Source organism: Mus caroli, chromosome 11, assembly GCF_900094665.2.
Source record: "Mus caroli chromosome 11, CAROLI_EIJ_v1.1, whole genome shotgun sequence".
NCBI classification, from domain to species: domain Eukaryota; kingdom Metazoa; phylum Chordata; class Mammalia; order Rodentia; family Muridae; genus Mus; species Mus caroli.
This window is the reverse complement of record NC_034580.1, coordinates 77,834,737-77,859,559: the sequence shown is the minus strand read 5'-3', so window position 1 is coordinate 77,859,559 and position 24,823 is coordinate 77,834,737. Positions and strand designations below refer to the sequence as shown.

General features: G+C 46.1%; 1 protein-coding gene and 1 long non-coding RNA gene across 8 annotated transcripts in view; one reads left to right on the top strand and one right to left on the bottom strand.

The window, feature by feature from the left end:
- Rffl (ring finger and FYVE like domain containing E3 ubiquitin protein ligase) overlaps window positions 1-24,823 on the top strand; it is a 70,073-nt gene that overhangs the window by 23,432 nt on the left and 21,818 nt on the right. For 2 of the 7 annotated variants that reach the window (XM_029483016.1, XM_029483018.1), the window contains exon 2: window positions 4,314-4,457. The exons of 1 other annotated variant lie outside the window; for it this stretch is intronic. In XM_029483016.1, coding sequence (XP_029338876.1) covers window positions 4,361-4,457 — 97 coding nt within the window. In that variant the 5' untranslated portion in view covers window positions 4,314-4,360. Of the gene's footprint in view, window positions 1-2,285; window positions 2,614-4,313; window positions 4,458-5,637; window positions 5,650-21,319; window positions 21,680-24,823 lie in introns of those variants that run through there. 4 more of the 7 variants (XM_029483017.1, XM_029483020.1, XM_021176219.2 and 1 more) reach the window with 4 other exon arrangements.
- Window positions 14,637-17,325, bottom strand: LOC110304693. Its single transcript, XR_002379098.2, has 3 exons — window positions 17,267-17,325; window positions 16,355-16,428; window positions 14,637-14,680 (listed from the first exon to the last, which is right to left on the bottom strand). It is a non-coding gene; the product is annotated as an uncharacterized LOC110304693 (long non-coding RNA).

The window sequence follows — 24,823 nt, the reverse complement described above, 5'->3', positions numbered from 1 at the left end:
TTGATATTGGATACCTTTCCTGACCTATGAAGTATTAGACCATAGTGGATAATAAAGTGCCCACAACTACATTATAGAACAGATTCTGGGAGCTGTAAACAGGGGACAGGCTGGGGTGGCACACCCTCATTCTGCTTGAGGTTGTTGAAAAGCTGGTTGAGGCTCAGCTGTGCCAGTTCCTATGTCTGAACATGAAAGTGGCTCGTTAAAGATTAAAGGGCCGCTTGGTCCTCCTGGCCCCAAGATGGAATGATCTCTGCTATGGCGACAGCTTCTCTTTCCCAGGAGAGGCCATTTTATACAGCAGGTTTGTGCTTCCAAATGTTACAGTGAGCTGCACTGGCTGATACGGTGTCGATAAGTTGACATTTAGGCACTCTCAAGACATATGAGCTCTATAACATCCATGGTTTGAATTTCTGGGAAAACTGCCTCATCAGGAAGTCAAAAGCCTCAGCTTTCAGCCTGTCCCCGAGGGGGAAGTGGTCTCCTTTGTTTCATTTGACTATTGTGGAATCAAGTGAACTTGCATTTTCTCAGCAATAAAAATTCGATGAAGTCCCTTGTACTGCATCCCAGGTGTGAGAGCGGCTCGGTATAACCAGCCTGCGGGTGACAGCAGTTAGGAAAATTGTCTTCTGGAGACTTGAGAAAAATAGCAGCCCAACCGAGAAAATAAGGAGCAGTCCAGTTATATTCCACTCAGTTCTCGTGCGTAGGAGGGCTGATGTCAAGGACCCATGTGACTACCATTCAACTCAATGATCTTTGAAAAAAAACATTTCATTTTACTCTCTGCGTGCTCAGGCAAACAGCAGTAACCTCCAGGCACTGTCGCAGGCTGGTCTATGTCTGAATTGCCTGCGATGCAATCCCACGTCTGTTCCTTCAGAGCTGTTGAGGGACTGGGATGGAAACCATCACTATCCCTGGGCTCTCTTCAGGGTTCTTAAGCAGCGCCACATTTATTCTTGAGTATCCACAGCTTCCTTTATTTGTCCTGCTTAATTTCTATGATTTATTAGATGATGTGGTACCCATATTATTTTTTAGAATAGCAGGTACTCTTGTTTATTTGAAAGGGGGGTGGCTGCAGAGGTGACTGAGGTGGGTGGGGAGCACTGTTCCTTTTGTAGAAGACCTGAGTTTGAGTCCCAGCGTCCACATCATCCATAGCATTATCTCCAAGGAGACCTGATGCCTACTTCTGGCCTCCATAGGCACTGCATTTATATACACATATATCTCCTCCTACACATTTAAAAATAAAATAAACCTCAAAAAAAAAAAAGGTATGCTTAGTCATTAAGAGCCCTCCACACCAATGATTAGAATTTGTCAGTGTCTTGGACGCCACTGGTTCTTGGAAATTTGGGTTTCACTGTTTCACTTTCAGAGAAAGGATGTGAATGTAAGATTAATTTTATTGTCGCTGGGCAGCAGTGGCGCACACCTTGAAATCCCAGCACTTGGGAGGCAGAGGCAGGCGGATTTCTGAGTTCAAGGCCAGCCTGGTCTACAGAGTGAATTCCAGGACAGCCAGGGCTACACAGAGAAACCCTGTCTCAAAAACCCAAAAACCAAACCAAACAAACAAACAAAAATATTGTTATCAAGAAGAACTGTACTAAGTGGTGGGCATACCTACAGTCTCTTCATTCAGGAGGCAGAGAGAGGAAGATCATTCACTGAAGCCAGTCTGTGCTACATACAAAAAAGTCTCAGTTCTCACCTACCTCCCGGGGTTTGAGGAGGTCGCTGGCCAGATTAGCTGGCTCATGAGCTTCTAGCTGATTATCCTCCCATTCCTGCTTTTGAGTGCTGAGAATACAGAGGTGTACACTGTATCACTGCCTCTGGGACAGAGCTTAGCTTGCCCAGTACCTACGGACCCATCTCCATGGCCCCTGGGGTTTGTTTGAACTGTGTGTGGGGGAGAGAGGTTTCATGCTGGCCTAAAACTTATTGTGTACCCAGGCTAACCTCATAATCATGTTCTGTCTCAGCCTCCTGAATGCTGGGATTACAGACATGCACCCCCACACCCAGCTCATTTATTTTTTTATATGTACTGCAACGACCCATTTAAAAAAAAACCTATTAATAATTTTGGGAGGTGGGTTGTTTAAGTTTTAAAATAGGAGGAACTTAAATGACAGAACCAGTACTATTTTATTTCCACAGTCTCACAATTTTTACATAATCTCATAAAACCTCGTGTGCCTGAAGCCATTAGTTCAAATTTAGCATCTTTTATGAGCTTTTTCTTTTCCAGTGTAAAAGGAGGTCCTAGGGTGGAGTGAGGCCGTATTTTGGAGAAATGGATTAAAGCTATCAGAATCTCAGGAGAAGGCTGGCCCTCCGTAGCTGAATGGTATCTTAGCAGATTGAGGAGTTCCGTGCTCTCAGTTGTTGTTGGCATGGTTCATGTCAGCTCCTAGCATGCACCCCACTGCCTAGATTTTTTTTCACCAGAGTAGGAGGAGCGAATATAATAGTTTTGTAACCACACTGCTAAAAGAGGCTGGGCGTATGTGACCCTGGAGAGTTGTTTTATGTTAGTCTGTGGAGGGCTTATCCTCAGCTACAGAAGGATTCTCTGGAGTGTGGCTGGTGAGATAATAGGGGGACGCTGCTCTAACGATGCCTTATCCTTTGAGAAGGACTAATTAACACGCTGTGGGGACTTGCTTTTACATACCTCCAGCTTCTAAATGGGCAACACTGACCAGGAGGGAAACCAGCCAGCGTTTGTAACACTCCCAGCCGCTGCCCTTCTGGAATGTCACAGTTCTTTAGAACTGTGTGAATGGAACCAAACAGAACGTGTTTGTTGGAAGGGGGTAAAGTAGCATAGTTTTAAAGTCAGATTCTGTCTGCATCTATTTCTTGTTTGTTGGCGTGGGTATTTTTGAGACAGGGTCTCACTGTGTAGCCCTGGCTGTCCTGGAACTCACTGTGTAGACCAGGCTGGCCTTGAATTCACAGAAAGCCACCCTCCTCTGCTTCCAGAGTGCTGGGATTAAAGTCGTGTACCACACATGGCAGGTTTGCCTATGCATTTTAACCTAGCATTTATTGACTGACAGCTCCATCCAGAGTTCACGACATCTGAAATGTACCTTGAAAGATGGAGGAGGCCAGGTGTAGGGGTTGTGAATGTCATTGCCAAGCCTAATGGTTGGATTCGAGGGGAGCACTTGCATTTCTTCACCAGAGAACAAAAGGATCTGATAGGAACTTCAAATTTCTTGTTAAAGAATCCGGAAGCTAGGGTCATGGCTCAGTGGGTAAGAGCTCTGGCTCTTTTTCCAGAGGACTCAGTTTCTAGCACCTACATTACATGGCAGCTTGCAGCAATCCATTAATTAATTCCAGTCCCAGAGGGTCTGATAGCCTCTTCTGGCCTTCTCAGGCATCATGTGCAAGTATGGTGCAGAGACACGCACTCAGGCAGATATACCCATCACAGAAAATTAAAGCACCCAGATTGTGAGGCCTTGATCTTTGTGTGTGTGTGTGTGTTTGTGTAACACCAATTCTAGCCTGTCAGAGGAGTTAATTCAATAATAATGAATAGCTCTTGATGAGCCAGTTATTCTCAAATTGATTTTTAAATAAACAGGCTAATAAGAAAGAATTGATACACATTTAAGGACTTTGCTTTTTAAGGACGAATGCTAAAGCCAACCTCTTATGTTCCTTAGGTATCCCAAAAATATGACAGTAGACGTTGTCACTGTAGCAGGGAATTTGGCAACTGGGGAGGAAGAAAAGGACCCTGCTAGTTTTGTTTTAATGAGAGAAGTCTAGTTGTCTAAGGAAATAGAGAGGTCAGAGGAGGCTGGGTGGGAAAAGAGAAGCCAGCTGGTTAGGGCTGATAAAAAGTCATCAGTCGGATTCCACCAGCCGCCAGGGACTAGGCTAGTTCTCCCAGCCCCCTGACCCCAATGTTACCCTTTACAAAGCAAAGCAACTTGTGTATCACCCTCCAGGGAAAATCTTCAGAGCTGTGAGCCTGCTACCTGCAGCAGCTGGCTGTGGGGAGCCTCGGGCTGTTCTGAGATGAAATTTCAGAAACTGGCCACCAGAGCTTCCCAGGTAGGGGCTCTAGCAGTGGGGGAAATGAGCTCCACCTGGCTCTCCCCCACCCCCGGGTGAATCTACCTTTGTCTCTTTGTTAGGCTGCAGTTGGTTGCTGCTGGCTCGGCTGGGCTGTTTGGGAAATGGGAGTTTTGCTGGCGTGAGTCAGCACTGCCCTGGGTGAAGCCTGAGCTCTGTTGCAACATTGCTTACCAAAGCTCCGTCCCCAGGCGGCACCATTCACTGTCCCTGAGAGCAGCTGCTGCTGGCCCCTGAGATGATCTCATCCGAACATGGCTCCAGCGACCTCAGCCGCAGCTTCTTCGGGCAGCCCACTGTCTGCCTTGGCAGTGTTTTGAGACAGGCAAAAGCAGGTAACCCCAGATGGTTTTTCTTGGTTTCCTTAAGCAAGACTAGGCTGGGGGTAAGCACTGGAGAATGGTGCCTTCAGATGTGAATCAGGGCTTCTCAGTCTGGGAGTCTAAAGCCAGCTTTTCCATCTTCGAAGTCCTTAAGGGGGACACATATCCTTTCTAAGGGGCTCTGGGTGTGTTAGACCTGAGTAGACCAATGATAGTTTAAAAGTTATGTAGCTTCAGTCATATCTTAGTTCCCTTTTTCTGAGCGAGAAACAGTTTGCTCAAGCTAAGTTAGGGTGAAAGCAAAGGCAGGCAGGTACATTTGTTTCCCTTCCTAGTACCTGGCTGCTGAGCTATGGGCAACGCTGTCTACCATGGCTTCGTGCCCACCATCCTTCCTCTGACCCGATGTGAAGAACAGCCTCCTCTCATTCCTGGTTCAGTTCAGGTCCCCCCCGCATGCACGTCTCTTTCCTGTCCTTGCCTCTAGACTCTGTCTAAGTGACCTGGCAGTGTCATCTCTGGACACTCTGCTTCCTCCCCTGTGCTTCTCCCTGGCTCCAGGCTCTGTGCACGTGTCTCGGAAACACCTGGCCAGCTCATTTAGCCCAGAAGTCACTTCTTGAAAGCAGCTGCTTACTTTCCAAGACGGGGTGAGGCTCCTCCAGAGAGTATGTAGCCATAGCTGCAGCCATAGAATGGGAATGTGGGAATCTTGTGTATTTTGTCACACACCACACTGGGATGGTGATACATGGTTTTCTGCTCACGCTTCCCTGAACTTCAGCAGGGAGCCTTCACTTACCACCCCACCCCCACTCCCTCTGCCCTGCCTTCTATCCCGCCTGGCTGGCATACTACTGAGTGGCTCCCCACCCCCACCCCCCACCCCCGCAGGCTTCATTTTCCCTTTCCCAATAGCCTATCATTTTTTCACTATCATAAATGCCAAGGTGCTGAAGGCTTTGACGTCTCCCATTCCCTCCAGGACCCTCAAATATGTTCATAAATTCAGCTACCCTCATTATATCTTTCTAGACTAGCAGTATTTCTCAGATTTGAGCCCTACTGGCAATTGGACAAACCTTGACAAACTGCGTGAGAGACATAGCCAAACCCCCTCCCCACCCCACTCCCGCTATCAAAAACTGCATAAGGTCACCGTGTACACAACCTTACTGAACTCAGATGAGACAGGCAAAAGCAGGTAACCCCAGATGGTTTTGTTTCCTCAAGCCAGACTAAGCTGGCTGTAGAAACGGGAGAACCCTTGGGCCCTCAGATGTGGATCAAGGGGTCTCAGTTTGGGAGTCCAAAGCCAGCTCTTCCATTCTTTGAAGTGATCCTTAAGCGGATGTTAGACCTGAGCAGGCTAGCCATTGTATACAAGGAATGTGGCATATCTGTTGTCTTATATGCCGTGTATATTGCTGTATGCTTGTACGTTGTTAATTATACCTGCCATCCTTTCATTTGTTTTTACATTCACATCCTCTAACTGTGGTAGACCTGTGGTTGCTAAGTCCGGCTAGCTATATGGGAATACTGTTCATAGGGCTTTTCTTCATCCTCAGTCATTGCTTTCAATTACAGATAAAACAAAATTCCCGTAGCCAGCCAGAGTTGTGGACGCCTTTAATCCTAACATTTGGGAGCCAGGAACAGGTGGATCTATGAGTTCAAGGCCAGCCTGGTCTACAGAGTGAGTTCAAGGGCAGTCAGAGCTACATATTGAGACCCTGTTTGGTGGTGGTGAGGGACAAGCATTTTACTCCTTTATTTTTATGTGTATGGGTGTTTTGCTTGCATGTATGTATGTACACTATACACATACATGCCCGGTGCCTGCCAAGCCCTGAAGAGGGCATCAGATCCCCTGGGACTGCAGTTATAGTAAGTCACTATGTGGGTGCTGGGAATTGAACCAGGGTCCTCTAGAAGTACTTTTAACTGCTAAGCTGTCTCTCCAGCCTCAGGAAACAGTTTTTAACTGCATTTTGTTTTCTTTAAGCACCCTACTGGCTTAGAGTTTTGTTTTGTGAATACTTACAGACAGAGCCTGCCTTCTTCAAACATAGAGAATACTCTTTCCTAAGATGTCACATACCAAAGACAGACTGGCTTTGCATGGTGGAGTCCTGCTCAGAACTCTGCTGGTTAGCTTCGGCAGACTCCCATCGTCTCCACTTGTTGCCCAAGACTTCTTAAACCATTCCTGCTTACCAGGATTTGTAAAGCGCTTCAGACTTGACTCTGTCTTGGGTTCCTCAGAACCAGCCTGCCTCCATCTCCCTTAGCTACCATCACTGACTTGGTCATTGTCCATCCCCTGGCCATGACATAACCCTTTAGGGCAGTGGTTCTCAACCTGTGGGTTGTTACCCCTTTGGGGATGTCCAGAAAACCCTTTGGAAAACACAGATATTTACACTACATTCATAACAGTAGCAGAATTACAGTTATGAGGTAGCCATGAAAATAACGTTATGGCTGGGGGGTCCTGAGAAACTGTATTAAAGGGAGGCAGCATTAGGAAGTTTGAGGGCCACTGCTTTAAAGATTAATCCTTTCCCTAACAGCAGCCCCTTCCGTGACTGACAGAATCTCATCCCCCAAAGGTTTGTACATCTATGAAGCCTTTGACCTCCCTAGTTTCATAATGCTTCCTTATTTGGGTTTCTACAACTGTCTCCCTCCCCTCCATGTCCTTCCCCTCTCTTCTCTTCTACCTCCTCTCCCCTCTCCCCTCTTCCTCTCTTCCCCCTTTCTTTTTTTTTTTTTAAGAGAACTGAATTTTTTTTTTAAGATTTATTTATTTATTATATGTAAGTACACTGTAGCTGTCTTCAGACACTCCAGAAGAGGGCGCCAGATCTCGTTACGGATGGTTGTGAGCCACCATGTGGTTGCTGGGATTCGAACTCTGGACCTTCGGAAGAGCAGTCGGGTGCTCTTACCCACTGAGCCATCTCACCAGCCCACTAGCTGTCTTTAGAGACACCAGAAGAGGGCATCAGATCTCATTACAGATGGTTGTGAGCCACCATGTGGTTGCTGGGAATTGAACTCAGGACCTCTGAAAGAGCAGTCAGTGCTCTTAACCGCTGAGCCATCTTTCCAGCCCTCTTCCCCCTTTCTTGTTCTCTCTCTCACTCTTGCACTTTTGATCTTATTCTCTAGTTATCTCATTCCTTGACTGACTTCAGGTCTTCAGTCTGGAGCCTGTTCTATCAGACAGAGTGGCTGAAATGGGTCCCTAGGGATCACCCACATTCTAAATGTCTTTATTATTGCTCTTTTAAGTGTTATAAGATCCATATGCTCTCATCAGATGGATGCTTTGGGTTCCTGTTGGATGAATGCAGACTCATGGCTGCTTGTTGTGTGTTTCTCTTGCCATCTAGATGGTCACTCTGAGTTCATTTGACAATTGAAGGGCTTGCTGAAGTCTCAGCCCGGCATGCTGCCCCGTGTTCTTATTTTGTGTGTATGTTTGACTGCCTGTATGTGCGTATGTGCAGTGCATGTGTGCCTGGTGTCTTCAGAGGCCAGAAGAGAGCATCAGATCATGGCTTTGGAGTTAATGACAGTTGTGAGCGGCCTGATGGGGTGCAGGAAACCAAGCCCAGATCTTCTACAGAAGCAGCAGAGCCAGCTTAACCCCATTGCTTTTTGTTTGGTTGGTTTTTTTTTTTTTTTTTTTTTTTTTTTTTTTTTTTTTTTTTTTTTCAAGACAGGGTTTTTCTGTATAGCCTTGGCTGTCCTGGAACTCACTTTGTAGTCCAGGTTGACCTCGAACTCAGAAATCCACCTGCCTCTGCCTCCTGAGTGCTGGGATTTAAAGGCATGCGTCACCACTGCCCAGCAACATTTTTATAGTGCTTTACAAAATGCTTTCTGTATTTTTTCTGATGCCTACTATAACCCTGTGTTGGGTTGGCTTTATTCCCCCCCCACACCCCGAACCCTTTTTTTTTATTTAAACTAGTGGTTATATAAACTAGTTCTCATATAGAAACATTTATTCATGTGCAATTCAGACGCGGGGGAAGTGTTCTTTTAATGCATTAAGCAACTAGCTGGTGTCTTTGTAATTAAATAAGCACTGTCCTGTTCTACATAATGGGTGCATTTGCTCAGAAGGGAAGAGCTAAGGGTCACTGTTTACAAGGCCACTTTACAATCTAGGGAGGAGGAGGAGGAGGAACTCAAGGGATCCTGTCTCCTGACCTGTGGCAAGACCCCATTACTCTTAGCTCCAACTTCTTGGGCTCTGCATGTGTATTCTTGTCTCCCCTCCCCTGCCCCGCCCTGCGCGCCATGCCGGGGATTGGGTGCCTCATTTCTAGGCCAGAGCCCCTTTCCACTGAGTTACTGTCCTTCAGGCTTTCCAAGTGTCGCAGCTTCCGGTCCTGCTGTGAGACCAGAGAGGAGGCATGAGGTGGAACGAACTGTGAGGAGCAGAGAAGGTCGCATAGACGTTTGTGGAGCATAACTTTTGGGGCTACTCTTACACTTCAACTGTGAAATTAGATTATAGAAAAACTGATTGAGGCTTGGAAATAACGTCTGTTAGATACAAATGACATGCAATTTTGGTCCCATTATACTTGAGAAATGAATAAATGAGTTGAAAAATAGCCAGGTGGTCATTTTGATCCCGTGCCTTTGATCCCAGCAGTTGGAAAGCAGAGGCAGGTGGATCTCTGAGTTCAAGGCCAGCCTGGTCTACAGGGCAAGTTTTAGGATATCCAGGACAAGACAAAGAAACCCTGTCTTGGAAAAAAAATTGAAAAATCTGTCCGGTTTGTTAAAAAGTTATTAGCCTAGAGAAGCAAACGCTTAAAGGATTGCTTGATCCCATCTCCAGGTACAAGTGGGGTGGCCTGGGGGAGTCTGATTCATTGTTCCTAATGAGCTTCAGAGACTGAAGAGTAAAAATGCCCTTAAGTTAAAGGGGAGGGAGTTATTTCGATGAATATGAGGATCATCAAAATTAGGAAACATTTGAATGACCGCTATTGAAAGTTTTGAGGGGAGAAGGTATAGGGAACTTTCGGGATAGCATTTGGAATGTAAATAAAGAAAATATCTAATAACAAAATAATTTTAAAAAGTTTTAAATTTTGTGTTGTCCCACTTAAATGGATTAATGTAGAATAAATTACCCCAAAGCTTTTGGTAGTGTGTATTCTTGCAATGCACTGCATGTATATTCTTGTCTCCCTTCCCCCACCCCACCCCGCCCAGTGCTGTTGCCTATGCCCTGAGGGCTCATGGTGCTTCTAGAGATGCTGGTACGGACCACTGCTCCATGTGATGCTAGCACGGATCACTTGGCTTTATTCACATGCTTGGGTCTTGTTGCTAGTTGTTGGTTGAGACTTCTTGGTTGTCCTCCATGAAGTCTACCTGTCTCCTCATTGAGCAAGATCAAGCTCCTAGGCCATAAAGGAAGCTGCAAGGTCAGAATCTTCCAACTGATCACTTTTGTCCTCGTTGGTTTGGCTAAATATAGCCCAGAGCCAACAGGCTAGTGTGTGAACCTGACTTCATGAAGGATAGTGTTGAAGTCACCATGCAAAAGGACATGTACTAATAATTATGGTTAGGATCATTGCTGCTAATTTTGAGACAGTGTACCATACTGACCTTAGTGCTTTCTCAGGAGAGAAGGATCAGTGTGTAGTCACTGAGTGGATAGACAGGCGTATGCACGTCCAACTCTCCTGGGGGAATTTACAAGCTTGGACTCCTAGGTACCAGACGTGTGACTCAGCATCTCCTGGGGGTGTGTGTGTTGGTTTGTAAGAGACACTGTGTCCTCTCAGGTAACAACCAGCAACATGAGTATGGGACAAGTTTAATATAAGGCAGCCCATTCAGTGCCTTAGGATGGGCCACCCCTGCTCTGCTTCCTGCACCTGGCTGACCTGGCTGACCCGGCTGACCCGCCCACTCGCATCCTAGCTTCTGTTGTAAGCTTACATCTCATTCAATCAGCTCATCGCCAGAGCTTGTTTCCTGAGGCTTAAACTCAATTCTTTCTTTCTCCTAGTGTCAAGCGCCTCCCAGTGTTTCAGTCTCTAAATATTTGTGAGCTGATTTGACTGTCTTCTTCCTTTTCCTGTGTTTAACACAGTGCGTTTCCCTTGTAAGAGGCTCCGGGTTTTTGTTGAATGAGTAACCGGTTGATTAAATGCATTCATGAATGAAGTGATCCTCGAATTCCCTTTCAGAGGTGATTAGGATTTTGGACAGGTGGAGCAAATGAATGAGAACCTCGTTGTTGTGAAGTCTACGGTGTAGATCATATTATTGCTTTCGGGAGGCGGAGGAACTGGTTTGGAAACGTTGGAAGGTTTGGTTTCTAATGTACTTAGTACGCCATGTTTGAGCAGTGGATATCCAGCAGCCTTTCAGAAGTGTAGTCCTGAAACAAGGGTGAGACAGATGCCAGAAAGAAAACCATGGGGTGCATTCTTTCAGCCAATGCAGGGAGCCCCTGCTATGTGCCAGACAACTATGTTAGAGGGAAGGTGAACTCAAGACCCATACCAAGCCTCCTCCTGAACTGTGTTGGGAAGAATACTTCAGCCAGGAAAGTGAGCGCAAGTGTGTTGCCTGGGGAAATGAATACCTTTTTTTTTTTTTTTGAGAAATTGAAAACTGAGTGATAGAAGGTCAGAGTGAGGTGAATGAGGGGGGAGGTATGAAGCAGGTGGGAAGGCAGGGGACCCACAATCCCTAACAGCCTCATGGGAGACCACGGATGATTTGAAACTGGTTTAAGCATTTGCTGTGACTACTCTAGAGAATAGAGTGTGGCCTCATGAATTGCTTTTGTTGTCGCTGTGACAAAATACCTGAGGCAGAACAGTAGAAAGGAGGAAAGGTTTCTTTTGACTCATGTTTCAAGAGGGTACAGTCAGTCTGACCTGGTGGGGACAATTTGGCAGAGTTCATGGTGGCTGGAGCTTGTGGTGAGCACCTAGGGTCAGCAGAGACCAGGGAGCAGGCAGCAGGGGATGCTGGTACTCTCTGCCCGCACCCCCCCCCTTTAGCTAGTCTGTCTCTGTCTCTCTCTGTCTGTCTCTCTCTCTGTCTCTCTCTGTCTCTCTCTCTCTCTCTCTCACACACACACACACACACACCTCCTGCTCATGGGATTGTGAGGTTGGTCTTCACTCTCCAGAATATGCTGGAAGACACCCACAGCTGTATTTGCTGAGTGATTCCAAATCCAGTCGGTTGACAACGATGATTAGCTGTCCCAGTGGCAAAGAGGGGATCTTCGTGGAAGTGTTTACAGGAGGCAGATGGGCAGGGTATCACAGTGTGTGCACCGAGAACGGTTTTTCCCAGCTCTTTTCCTGTTTCTCTCTCGACCCACTCTTTGATGTAGTCAAATTCCCTGTTTTTGTCTTCTTGGCCAGTCTTGTGCTCTGCTGTTGTGGCCACCTCAGGTCTTGACCTTCTCTTCGTGCTTGGGGAGCAGGAGGCTCATGGTAGTCTTCTTGGGTCCAGAGGCTTGTACTTCTTGCCCTGGTAGAATTTCCTGAGGTTTTCCTTTTGAATCTGGCTAAGGACGGTGAGGACACCAGTGGCTGGATGTGCATGACTTGGAGAGCCAGGATGCAGCATTGACTGTCACCTTGGCAACTGGAAGCTGGGACAGCTCCACCCTCCACCTTGCCTCCTTGATCTTAGCCATGTGGCTGGCTGTGCTGCTCACTGGTGGCTCGGCCACCTGGTCCAAGTGCTTCACGTTCCTTGTTTAATAGGTTCATATCCTGCCACCGTCCAAGACTTTTTGTCCTCTTCTTGCTTTTGTCTCTTCGGAGGGAGTTTACACACGGTGGATACAGAGCTTATGTTAATTTTATGGGCCAGGGTTTTAGTTTCTTTCTTGTTGCTAGCATGTCAGCTTCCTCTTCTCCTTCCATGGCATTTAAATTCCGTTTCTAAGGCTGCTTTCTGAATTCTCAGTCTGGCTCCAATCCATCAACCCAGTGTAGTCCTATCCCTCAGGACCACTGGGATTGTTAAGACCACCCCTCTCTTCCTGCCTTGTGTCTCATTATCTAACCCAGGCACTCGTGCTTACTCATCTTGATCTCCTTGAGCACCTTTGTTTCTGCTCTGCTTAAGACTTTAGTGTCATCCTTCCTAAGAAGCCTCCTTTGCCTGGTCTGTCACTGGGAACTCACATCCTCCCCCGATCTTCTAGCAGCAGAGCCTCTTTTGTGGCACCTTTATGTCATGGTGCATTATCTGCCTTTTCTTTCAGTAGCTGTGGCCTCGCCTTTATCCCACCGAGCAGATTTATCTCCTGGTGTCCAGTTCTGTTCCCTGCACACAGTAGGCATCCGGTGTCTGTCACGTGAATAAGTGGGGCTTTGACTGACATTTGTCTCTTTCCTTTCCAAGACGCTTGCTGTGATCTCCTCTGGCACTGACTCGCGCCCTTGTCTTGGCTCCCTTTTCTTCAACAGGTTTTGCCTGCTTCTTTCTCCCATTAGCAGTCACTGTGTGGGTGTCCTGCCTGCTGCCCATTTCCACCATGCTGCTGGTCAGATCTCCTCTGTCCTCATCCCAACCCATCCATGGGTCATATAACTAGTATGGGAGCCGAGTGTGGACATATTACAATCCTAATAAAAAGGCTGAAGAACAGTCCTTTAGGTTTATCGGTAGTTTGCTTTCAAGCTTTCTGACCCATGTTGAAAGGGAAGAGGGGGTACTAGATCTTTGAGTACTAGATCGAGGTGTGTAATAGTCCCACTATGGGATGTGGGATGTTAGAGGTTTATTTTTAAAAAACAACAACAACAAACCGTTCGGGAAACCACAGGCGCTTCCACCAACTGCTAATTTTGAATCCCTGAGGGTTTTTCTACAGCTGAAAGAGACATTAGCAATTAGTGGAGTCCCGCCCTCCTATTTTCCAGATGAGGAGACAGACCTGTAAGAGACTTAAATGGCTTGTCCATAAAAGCCAAGTGATTGTGCCCAGTGTTTACTCCTGCACGGAAGGGTGCCTGGGGAACTTCCAGCACCTGCAGAGCAGTGGAGTTAGGCTATAGGCTAGGCCTGGCGTGAGGGCTGCAGGCTTGTCACACGGCTGAGGTCACTGCAGTGTTCAACGGTAGCTCTGGGGTGGTGGCAGGTTTGATTCAGGGCAGTGCGCACCACAAGGACCCTTTGAATTGTCTCAGACACTGTTTTCTGGAGAACTGCTCTTTGGGGACCAGCTGTCAGAAATCTCTCTTCTGCATTTGATTGGGGGCCAACGTTTAATTATAAAAACAGTTCCAACTCCTATGGCTCATTTCATTTTTTTTTTTCCAGCCTTCCTATTCCATGTTTTGTTTTGGACTTCATTTCCTTATCTCAGCACCATTTGTGGTCCATTTTTATTGCTCATTGCAGGGCAGATGGCAGAATGAGGCATGGGAAATCCAGAAAATGTCTTAGAGGTCCAAGACTGTAAGAGTGCTCAACATGGGGCTGAAGAGATGGCTCAGCAGTTAAGAGCACCGACTGCTTTTCCGAAGGTCCTGAGTTCAAATCCCAGCAAACACATGGTGGCTCACAACCATCTGTAATGGCATCTGATGCCCTCTTCTGGTGTGTCTGAAGACAGCTACAGTGTACTTACATATAACGATAAATAAACCTTCAAAAAAAAAAAGTGTTCACCAGGCAAATCTTCAACTTCAAATAGTAATGGATTTTCCTGTCCAGTGAGCCAGTTGTCAGGAGCTATGAAAGGTTACCTGTTTGTCCAAGATTTAATGCTGTGCTGGAGAGCTGCAGTGTGGGCTGTCAGACAGCCCCAGACAGGAAGTTGGCTTCCAACAGAATGCAGCTGTCTGCACTGCAGCCTGAGTGTTTGCAGTTTGAAACTTGCTGTGGGTAAAAAGTCAAGATTTCAACCAGATGTGGTGGTGCACACCTGTAGTGATTCCAGTATCCAGAGGCTGAGGGAGGCCAAGACTTAATATTGAAATGTTGCCTAGAGAAATCTGTCCTTGGTGTGAGAGGGAGGTAATACGGTAGCCATTTAATACACGTAGGGATTTCTTTCTCAGTGCTGTGACCTTTGCCTTACACGCAGCAGTTCAGGGGAGAAAACCTTGGCTTTTGTTCTTGTCCTTTGGCTTACGGTTTGTGGAGATACAGTCTGCCATGACAGGAAGTGCTTGGTGCCAGAGATGTGCCTAGTCGAATTGCATCTGTAGGAAGCAAAGAATAAGACCGTCAGGGCCTGGCTCTAAAACGTCAAGGCACCCGCAGAGTGCCGACTTCCCCTTGTGAGGTCTCACAGCCTTCCAAAACAGAGCCATCACCTGGGGACACTGGAGCCCATGGGGACATTCCATGTTCAACCACAAAACAGCTGTTGCCTCTGTACATAGCAGTTTTTCTTCTGGGACCCAGGCGATTCTTTAGAGTTACAGGCATGGTGTTTTCCCTGGTTTCTTCTACAATGTTGCAGTTTCCGTTTATAAACCATAATGGCACTGAGCTGACTGCTGCTGGCCTGCTACTTTTGGTAGGTGTGAGACTGAGTCCTGTCCTAGCTCCTTTTTAAAATAACAGTAGGACATTTTAACACATAATTCACCAGACTTGTGAGTAACGGGTTCCCTTTGTGAGGCTCCAGGATTCCTAGCACCTTCTCTGTGTTTTGGCCATGGCAGTTTACAAAGCACTGTGGGTCTTTGTGAAGGTTTATTATCTTTGAACTGAGAGTTTCCTTGCATACTGGAGGTTGGATCTAATTCTAGCGCCCCCCCCCCCCCCCCCCCCCCCCCCCCCGCAGTCTCTGGAGAAGTTATTAAATAAGTAATCTGCCTTGGGGTCACTCAGCTGGTAAACAATCTCAATGGCCCCCTTTTCCTAAGCCCTACCCCCTTTTTCATTGCTTCCTACTGTGAAATCGCCTTTATTGCCTTCATTAGGGGACCAGATTGGCTGTGGGATAGCCACCTGCAGGGAGTCACCTTGGAATCTTTGTGGATTATTAAAATTGCTTGAGTTATTTCAAAACTGATCCATTCTGCTGTCCTGGAGCTATAATTAGGGGCATATAAAGGTCTTCTTTTAAATTATCATTTGACTAAGAAATACATTTTTATTGTCCTAAGTCTTTGGGATTGTTGGCTACTAAGGTCCCATTAACACCTTCAAAGCTGTCATTCCTTTTTGTTTCATCATAGAATTGTTTGGAGACATTTAAGAACCAGTCCAAGTCACTGAGCTTCAGTGTGGCATTCTTTGTGCACACAGTAAACTTGGTTCAGTATGTTGAACCGAGCATGCTCAGAGCACTCATGCTTTCTAGGTAAAGGTCTCCTTTTTTTTTTTTTGAGATTTATTATATACATATATTTATTATATATAAGTACACTGTAGCTGTCTTCAGACACACCATCAGATTCCATTACAGATGGTTGTGAGCCACCATGTGGCTGCTGGGATGTAAACTCAAGACCTCTGGAAGAGCAGTCAGTGCTCTTAACCACTGAGCCTTCTCTCCAGCCAGGTAAAAGTCTTGATTACATTTTTTTTCCCCCTGCATTCAGTATCCCAGCCACATTGCAAAGAAGACTAGGGGGTGGGGAGTGAGTGTTGGGGTCGGTGCTGGGCTGGTGGATTTGCAAATCAAGGTAGAGAGGACAGTACTTCCCTAAAATTAGCACTGGGGTCTCCATGTTATCAAGGATGTGAATAGGAACTGTTTTGTATTTTGTTGTGGGATAGCGACAAAGTAAAATCTGAGGGCCAGATTAAGCACAGGTGTTCTTTGGTAGGGGAGAATATGGTAAAATTACAAAGGAGGGTAGTTGTTGTTGGTTTTTTGTTTTTGTGTTTTTGTTTTTGTTCTTTGTGGTATTATCACTTACTTGCGTCCAGCTGGGGTGCTGGTGCCCCACTGCCACCCTAGGTCAGACGGTGAGAATGCTCATTTTGCCCCAACCTGGTGGAGAAGCACCAAGAGGAGTTGTGAGTTGGCTGGACTGCCGGAGAGGAAGACAAATGGAAGCTTACTGCAGTGGACTAGAAAGGGGAAGTAATGTCACAGCCTAGCCTATGGAAGGACAGCCATTGTGAGTGTAAGACCCAAAAAGCCTTAAGTCTGGGATGTCCCACTCCTAGAGACACAGAGAAGGAGATCGATGCAAAAAGCAAGAGGTTTATCAATCCAGCAAGCTAGGGTCATCCTGGAATCGGGATGGAAACGACCCCTAGTAGCTAAAGCACACACCTTTTATACATTTTTTAGAGCAGTCCTCAGTCACAGTTTAGGGCTGGCAGTTTATCATTGGTTAACCTTTAACTGCATTAAGGGGGCAGACTTAAGGACTGGAGACATTGTGTGGGCTTTTCTATACAATCAGAGGACTATCTCTTAGTGGGTAAACTTAAGGACTGGAGACATTGTGTGGGCTTTTCTATACAATCAGAGGACTATCTCTTAGCACACCTTGCAGTGAGGCAAATTCTGGGAAAAGAACACATTTACTTAACTCTTTACAACCATGGTCATTTTGAGCTACCACAAATCTTACATTAGCAGCTCCTGGAAGTTCTTCAAGGGGTTCCACATTCATTTAGAGCCAGTGGAAAAGGCCACAAAGATCATCGAGCCTCTTGCTAAGAACTAGATTGAATTGGATTAAAAGTTTTGGCTTGTCTAATGGAGGTAAAAACAAACAAGCCAAAAACAAAAACAAAAAAACAAAAAAAAACCAAAACCAAAAAAGGAATCTTTGTCTTCTAAAAAACCTTCAAATGCCAGGTATACTGGCATGTACCTGGTGAGGTGGAAGGTTGCTTGAGTCCGTGAGTTCAAGACCAGTCTCAGGAACGTAGGTTCCAAGTGGGAAACAAAAGTGAAAAAAACAATTTGCTTAGGCCAGCAAGATGGTTCAGGCCCCTGCTGTTAGCATTATGTCTAAACTCCACCCCACAATTACCTGGCAACAGCCAGGTAGGCCTGGCCTGCTATAAAAGGGGCTGCTTGCCCCCTCCTCTCTCTCTTACTCCTGCCTCCTGCTTGCTTCTCTCTTGCCCTCTTGGGCTTTTCCCTTCCTCCCTCTCCCCACGTGGTGGTCATGGCTTGCCTCTACTTCTCTCTCCCTCTCTCTGTCTTTCTCTGCCTCTACTACCCCCTTAACTCCCCTTCCCATATCCTCTGTTCTGTACTATACCAGTCATGTGACTGGTCCCTCAGTGGGAAGAGATACCTTGACATGGACCCACTAAGACACCCCCTCCCCCCATACCTCACCACACCCCCATAGAACGTATCTTATACCTCATTATCTTTTTATAAACACATCATCTGCAACCTATGTTTAAAAAGCCTGTCCTCCCTGCTCCAGCATTCCTACAGCAAGATGGAAGGCAGGGACAGGAGTATCTATCCCACAAAGGCACAGCTATGGAAATAACAAGAGAAGGCTGCCTTGGAAATAAAGTCGAGGGCCAATAAGAAGCCTTAGTGGGCAAAGGTGCTCACTGCCGCACCTGGTGATCCCTAGGATCCACGTGGTAGAAGAAAACTGACGTCTGGAAGTTAACGTCTGATTGTACACGTGCCCTGGCACATGCCCATCCCAAATGTAGTAAAATTAAAGCTTAATGTAATACAAAGTTTAAACACCCCATCTTCTTCATAGCCACCTTTCCCTGGGTGTACATTATATGTTAAGCTCTGGGGCAAATGCATGCATATTTTAACTCTTTCAGTGAGGGTTCTTTCTGTTCATGACACTTGGCCACAGAACCTTTTATGCAGGCTACCTTAAAAGCAAATTGCATTATTTGGTCCTAATCAGAATTAGTGCATTGACTATTCCTGGGGCACCAGGGGTCCCTCCACTGGCCTGTGGCTTCTTTATTTTAATCCTGGCTCACCTGTAGTTTGCCAGTGTGATAGTATTTTGTGAAAGCAGTATCTTGAGGCAGAAATTCCTGAGAAGTTTATCTGATGAGTCCTGTTTCCTGCAGAGGACTAGAGGGAGAGGAGTCTCTTTAGTCCTGATGAGCTGTGTCATCAGTTTTGATGGAAGACGATTCTGCAGTAATTAAACTGCGGGTCCGTTTATTCTGTGTTCAGCCTCGTTAGAAGACTTCACTCCAAACTGCTTCCTTTTCTGATTGACTCCCCCTTTGGGGCAGAGTGCCTGGGCTGAAATGAATGTGTGGGTTTATGCTGCAGTGTTCAATCTGTCATCTCTTCTAAACGCCACACTAAGAAGCAGCCATTTAATTGGTCAGACCCCGGGGGTGATATTTTGGCACCGCTCCATTGGTAGGAATTACTTTTCCTTGAACTTGGAGCAGATGCCGAGATCCCTCTGCAGATATTTGTCATAGACTAGTTGAAACTAGGGAGTTTCCAAGAACATTTATAACTTGTGATTGTTATGTATGTTTTTCAGTTGTTTACAATGGCTCCCACTTCAAGAATAGAGCTCACTTTAGTGCTAGCGGGGAAGTGCGGTCTCTCTGCTATGCTCATTAGTCAGTGTCGTTTTAACCCTTTACATCCCAAGACCCTCTTGTGTCCTGTTGCAGGTCTTACTGCTGCTTCTTCCAGCCTGTGTGGGCTGTGCTGAGTGGGGCAGGCAGAGCTCCACTATATTCCCTGGAGAGGCGTGCTCTCTGATTTCTCTGTTGTATTTTGCTTTTGTGTTTCTTTGCATTCTCTGCAGCTCCCTTCACAGCTTTATGCCGAAGACTTTGGATGCCCTGTTTCCCTCCACCCCCACCCCGCTTCTGGTTTCCTGCTGCTAGAACAACCAGCATTAACATTGGTCTGTTCCTTTCAGGCAGCCTGCTTCTGGCTTTCTTTTTTTGGTGATGAGTGGATGATACTAACTTGGTAGAAGTATCTTAGTGAGTGGCTCTGGTTGCCCCTTAAAGGCACCGCTGCTGTTACCTGGAGTTAAGCCTCTTCATTTGCCGCTCATTTTAGAATCATAACTGTGGAAAGATGAAATGCTGACATTGTTGGAAGGTTCTGTTATCCCTAGTGAGAATGAATGATTCAGTGTGTGTCATACAGCACTAAGACTGGGGGTGAAGCTCTCTGTACTCCCTGTCTTAAGGACAAAGATGTGTAGCAATAGAAGCGAGGCGCCGGGCGTTGGTGGCACATGCCTTTAATCCCAGCACTTGGGAGGCAGAGGCAGGTGGATTTCTGAGTTTGAGGCCAGCCTGGTCTACAGAGTGAGTTCCAGGACAGCCAGGGCTACACAGAGAAACCCTGTCTCGAAAAAAAAAAAAAAAAAAAGAAGAAGAAGAAGAAGAAGAAGAAGAAGAAGAAGAAGAAGAAGCAGCAGCAGCAGCCGAGAGGCATCTGGGTATTAAAGACTTTAGCTTTAGAAGTTTGCCAAAGCACACATAACCAGTAGGAAAAGCATGTGACCTAGATGTGTAGGTTAAAATTCTGTGTCCTCAGGAATGGTTTTCTGTTCTTTTGACACAGTGCTCAAGTGTTGAAAGGTTGGCTTGGGGTAGCTTTTTGTTTTTAAATCTGTAGAGGAGGCGAGAGGCTCTGATGAAGAACTTCTTTCCTGCAGGCCACTGTCTTCTCTCACAGTAAAGCTACTGAGTTCCGAGTGCTGACTACAGGCAAGTGGACTGTGCAGGCAGCACCTCTTTCTATAGGACACTAAATTAGTCAAGTCATTTGGTCTCATCTCTTACCCAGTAGCTGGTATAGCCTGCTTTCTTCATTTTAACTTGGATCTGTGTAAGATTAATTTCTCAATGAGACATTAGATTCAGGCATAACTAAATATATATTAGGTGTTTTGGAACATTCTTTCTTTGTTCTTAGAAAAATGCCTTTAATCCCAGAGGCAAGCTGATGTCTGTGAATTCCAGGCTAGCCTAGTCTACAGAGTGAGTTCCAGGACAGCCAAGATACATTCTCTCTCTCATTCTCTCATTCTGTCTCTCTGTCTGTCTCTGTCTGTCTGTCTCTCTCTCTCTGGGGGGGGGGGGGTATTTTTCCAGGGTCACTGAGGAACCTCGAGTGTGAATAATTCTTCCAGTTTTCCTTTTGCCACTCAAAACAATATCACAAGAGAGCTCTCTGCTAAGGCTCTGATTCTTTGTATTGAATTCTCTAGCTTGGTAGAAAAAGGAGCTGCCAAGCTTAACTGCCCTAAAGACACAGGCATGTGTAGGCATGGAGGCTTTGGAAGTTATTGTGGGAGAGCCAGACATTTGATTCTTACCAGTCCTTTGCCCAATAATGCTTATACCTAGCACTGACCTCTGCTTGTATGTGGTGCCTCTGTGTGTGTGTGTGTGTGTGTGTGTGTGACATAGCTTAGGCCTTACACTCTTCTTGATCAAATTCTTCTTGATCACCTCACCCCTGCAAGTGCTGGGGTTACAGGCTTGGGCTTTATGGAAGGGTGAAAAACTTAGTACAAGTACGATTTCTCCGTGCAGAGCACACACCCCCTCCCCCAGCCCAGTGTGTGCTGTATAGAGATGTTTATTCCTGTTAATCTGAAGCCCAGGGACCACATTCAAGCACACTCAGCATGACAGCCAGGATTTAAGGACCAGTCTCACTGAAAGCCAGACTAAAACATTTGGGAACAACTTCCTTTCCCCCCAAACTGGTTTTATCTTCTTAAATTTTATCTATCAGGTAAAATTCCCATCTATGAAATCTATATTATCCATTACCCACATTCTGAGTACTGCCTTGAAGGACACTTGGGAGTTAGTTCCCACCTTGTGAAGGCTTGCCTGTCTGTGCCTGGCCCATGCACCACTTCAGCAGGGTCTTTTATTCACTTGGGTTCTAAAGTTCCACCATATTCTTGTTTCCTCTGTGACTTAGAGGTTCTGAGTTCTTTATTCTGAAATAAATATCGCAGGAATACTCTCGGATTCAGAGAGAACATGCTCCATTGCTGTACACCCAGCTCGTGAGGCCGGCTGGTACCATGGTTCACTCTGCAGCTTGCTTGCTTGCGACTGCAACAGTCACCTAGTTGATGTTCATTGGCAGTGTCACCAGCATCTTAAATCTTCCAAGTCAGGGTTAAATGCCCCGGGCAATTTTGCTGGAAAATTCCAGTTTCAACCCTGAGATTCTAAGTCTAACGGCTTCAGGGAGTTCACGTTTCTTGCCTGGTCAACTTATTTTTAAAAGCGAGCAGTCTTCCAAGTTGAGAGATGATTTTAAATTTCAGGTGAGTTCTTAAAAAACAGGGCTTCTTTTTCACTCGGGCAGTATAATCATCCAGCTGTGTCCCAGCCCTGAAACACACGGTGCCAGGTGACCAGGAAGACAAAGAGTCACTGAAACGCAGACCACTGCCATTTTAGAATCAAAGCACAGTTTAGTAATGTCTGCAGTGTGCTGCCTGTCAGATGCATCTCTCTTGGCCAGCTACTTCTCGATGTCACTTTTTATCCCTACAGTTATCTATCTCTGGGAAGTATACAGATTTAAAAAGTAAGTAGGGGCTGGGGAGACAGCTTAATTGTTGGTATAGTGCTTGCTTCAAACCCCAAGGGAGCTGAGGTTCAGCATCCTCTCACAAGTGTCCTGGCAGAGCTGTATGCATCTCTAATCCCAGCCCTGGAGAGGCAGACTCAGGTGGATGGATCTCCAGAGCTCATTTGCCAAACAGTTTAGTGAAAATCAGAGAGCTCCAGGTTAAGTGAGAGAACTTGTCTCAAAAAATCAGATAGACAGTGATTGAGGAAGACATGGATGTTGACCTCTGGCCTTTACACGTGTTGGTACCCATGTGCATATGCAGTCACCCACACTTGCGCACATACCCATACAACAGGAACATCCAAAGCAGGCACAAGCTTAAATTAGCCACCCTTCATTTTTCTCATGAAGGGTTTTTCTTTCCCAGTCACATTGTCGCTGTTAATATGGAGAGGGTGAGCTTTTTGGTTCTAAGGAGAAATAGAACTCGATGTCTCAGCTGTGCTGATAAAATATGATTGCTGTTTGATGACATTCTATTCAGCCCACAATTTGGGTGTCTGAGTCACGTATTAAGGAAACTGTGAAGGAAAGCAGGGACATAGGGGCAGTGAGCTTAAATGGGGAGAGCTTCCAGAGACAGGGTCCCAGTTGAGATCAGGGGAAGCTGTCCAGGCAGGTGACACACTGGAACCTGAAGAACCCAGGAGGAAGAGGGAAGTGGGAGCTAAAGAGCAGAATGGAGGGAGTGGAGGAAGTGCTAGTGGGCATCTCCAGTAAGAGGTGTGGTTGGGGAGTGCTGAGTGCCTGAGAGCCAGCAGGGAGCTCTGGAGGTGGGAGAAGAGTGGAGGTGCTGAGCCCAGAGGCTGGGAGGTGGTTGGAATGCTGGGAGCCTGAGGGATGAAGGTAGAGAGGTGTCCTGGCTGCTTGCAATTGGCTTTGGTGATTTAGGAGAGATTATGTAGAACACCTGGGTCAAGGAGCTTGGAGAAGCTTGTTAGGGGACTGTAGGAAAAGAGAGAGAGACAGAGAGAGAGAGAGAGAGAGAGAGAGAGAGAGAGAGAGGCAGGCGTTTTGATGTAGAGAAAATGAACTTTACAGGGGTGAGGGTCAAAATGGTTTCTCTTTTGCTCTTACAAATTGTATATGTGTTACTAGATGCTTAAGAAATCCCATATAAGATGGTATTGAGGCGCATGCCTTTAATCCTAGCACTCAGCAGGCAGAGGCAAGCAGATCTCGGAGTTCAAGGCTAGCTTGATTTACTGAGCAAATTCTAGGGACAGATCGGGCCACAAAGAAAGACCTCATTTCAAAAACAAATCCCGAATAAAATCATGCATGTGCACGGTGGCACACGGCTTTAATCCCCACATATGGAGGGGTAGAGGCAGGAAGATCACAAGTTCAAGGCTAGTCTGATGTGCAGTGAATTCCAGGATAGCCCAGGGCTACCTACACAGAGAAAACCTGTCTTGAAGAATTAAAAAAACAAAACAAAACAAACCATCACATATCACAAGAGAAACACACAAACTATACATGTAATTGAGTGGATTCTAGAACCTGTGTGATTACTTAGATGTGGCAGCAGTGAGGTTGGAGAGATTGATGCTTCAGAGGTTAGGAGCTCTTGCTGCCCTTATGGAAAACCTGGCTTCCAGTCCTAGCATCTTTGTCCCGTGTCTGGCAGTTCTTAAGGCCTGTAATCCTTGCCCCAAGAAATTTGATGCTCTCTTCTGGCCTCTGTGGGCATTGGGCTCATGGGCACATACAGACAAGCAGGTACACATACTACACATAAATGAAAAAATTAAAAAGAAACAGTATTAGCAGAAGATTCCCATGCATCTTCCCTCCTATCGTCCCCAAGTGCCACCTCTGTCCCTGCTTTAGCTGATTGATTGGTTCTGTCTTGCTGGGTTGTCCAGGCTGACCTTAGGTTCTTGGGCTCAAATGATTTAGCTGCTTCAGTCTCCCAAGTAGGTAGGACTGTGGGATATGCCACCATGCAGGGATACACTATCCTAATTCACACACTTTTTGTATGTGACCATTTAGTTCATATACACTGGCACCTCTTTCTTTCTGTCAGCATCAGATCTATGTGAGATCTGTCAGTGCTGTTATGTATATCTCACTGCTGTCCAAACATAATTTCGTTCTCCATTTTGCTATTGATGGGCATTGGGCTGTTTCTAGCTTGTGGCTATTATAGCAGTGCATCCATGGATATTGTGTACTTGCATTTGGTGAGTTTATTATTCCTGGAAGCAGAATTTCAAAGCTATGGAAATAAATGTGTGTTTGTCTGTGTCACACACAAACTGTCACTTGTACACACACACACACACCATTACTGATGCACATTCCAGGTTCTTCCTCCTACCATCAGTGTTAGAATCCTATTTGCTCTCCAGCCTTTAGCAACATTTGTTAGACTTTCTTCCGTTTTTTGCTGTACCAATGGGAATTTGGTGGCAACACCCTGGCCTGTAATTTGTACTTGCCTTATGATAAGGAAAAGTTTTTTAAAACCTGGGGGGATCCTGGAGCATGCCTGTACATTGCCAAAAAAGTTCTAATAGAGTCAGAGCCAGGGTGGCAGGCTACAGGGTGGACTGACTTCTAAGTCTAGGGCCCTATGGTTAGGGTCTGACTTTGCTCTCCATTTTCTGTGACTTTCAGCAACTTATTTCTCTGAACCTTGGGTTTCTTACCTGCAGGTGAAAGGATCTGTCTTGTTAGGCTTGCTGGAGCTAATGCTAGATGAAGCCCCTGGCTCCACGTCTGGCAGGAAGGAAGGGACGACAGCTCTCTCTTCACTTCTCTTTTTTTTTCTTTCTCTTTCTTTCTTTCTTTCTTTCTTTCTTTCTTTCTTTCTTTCTTT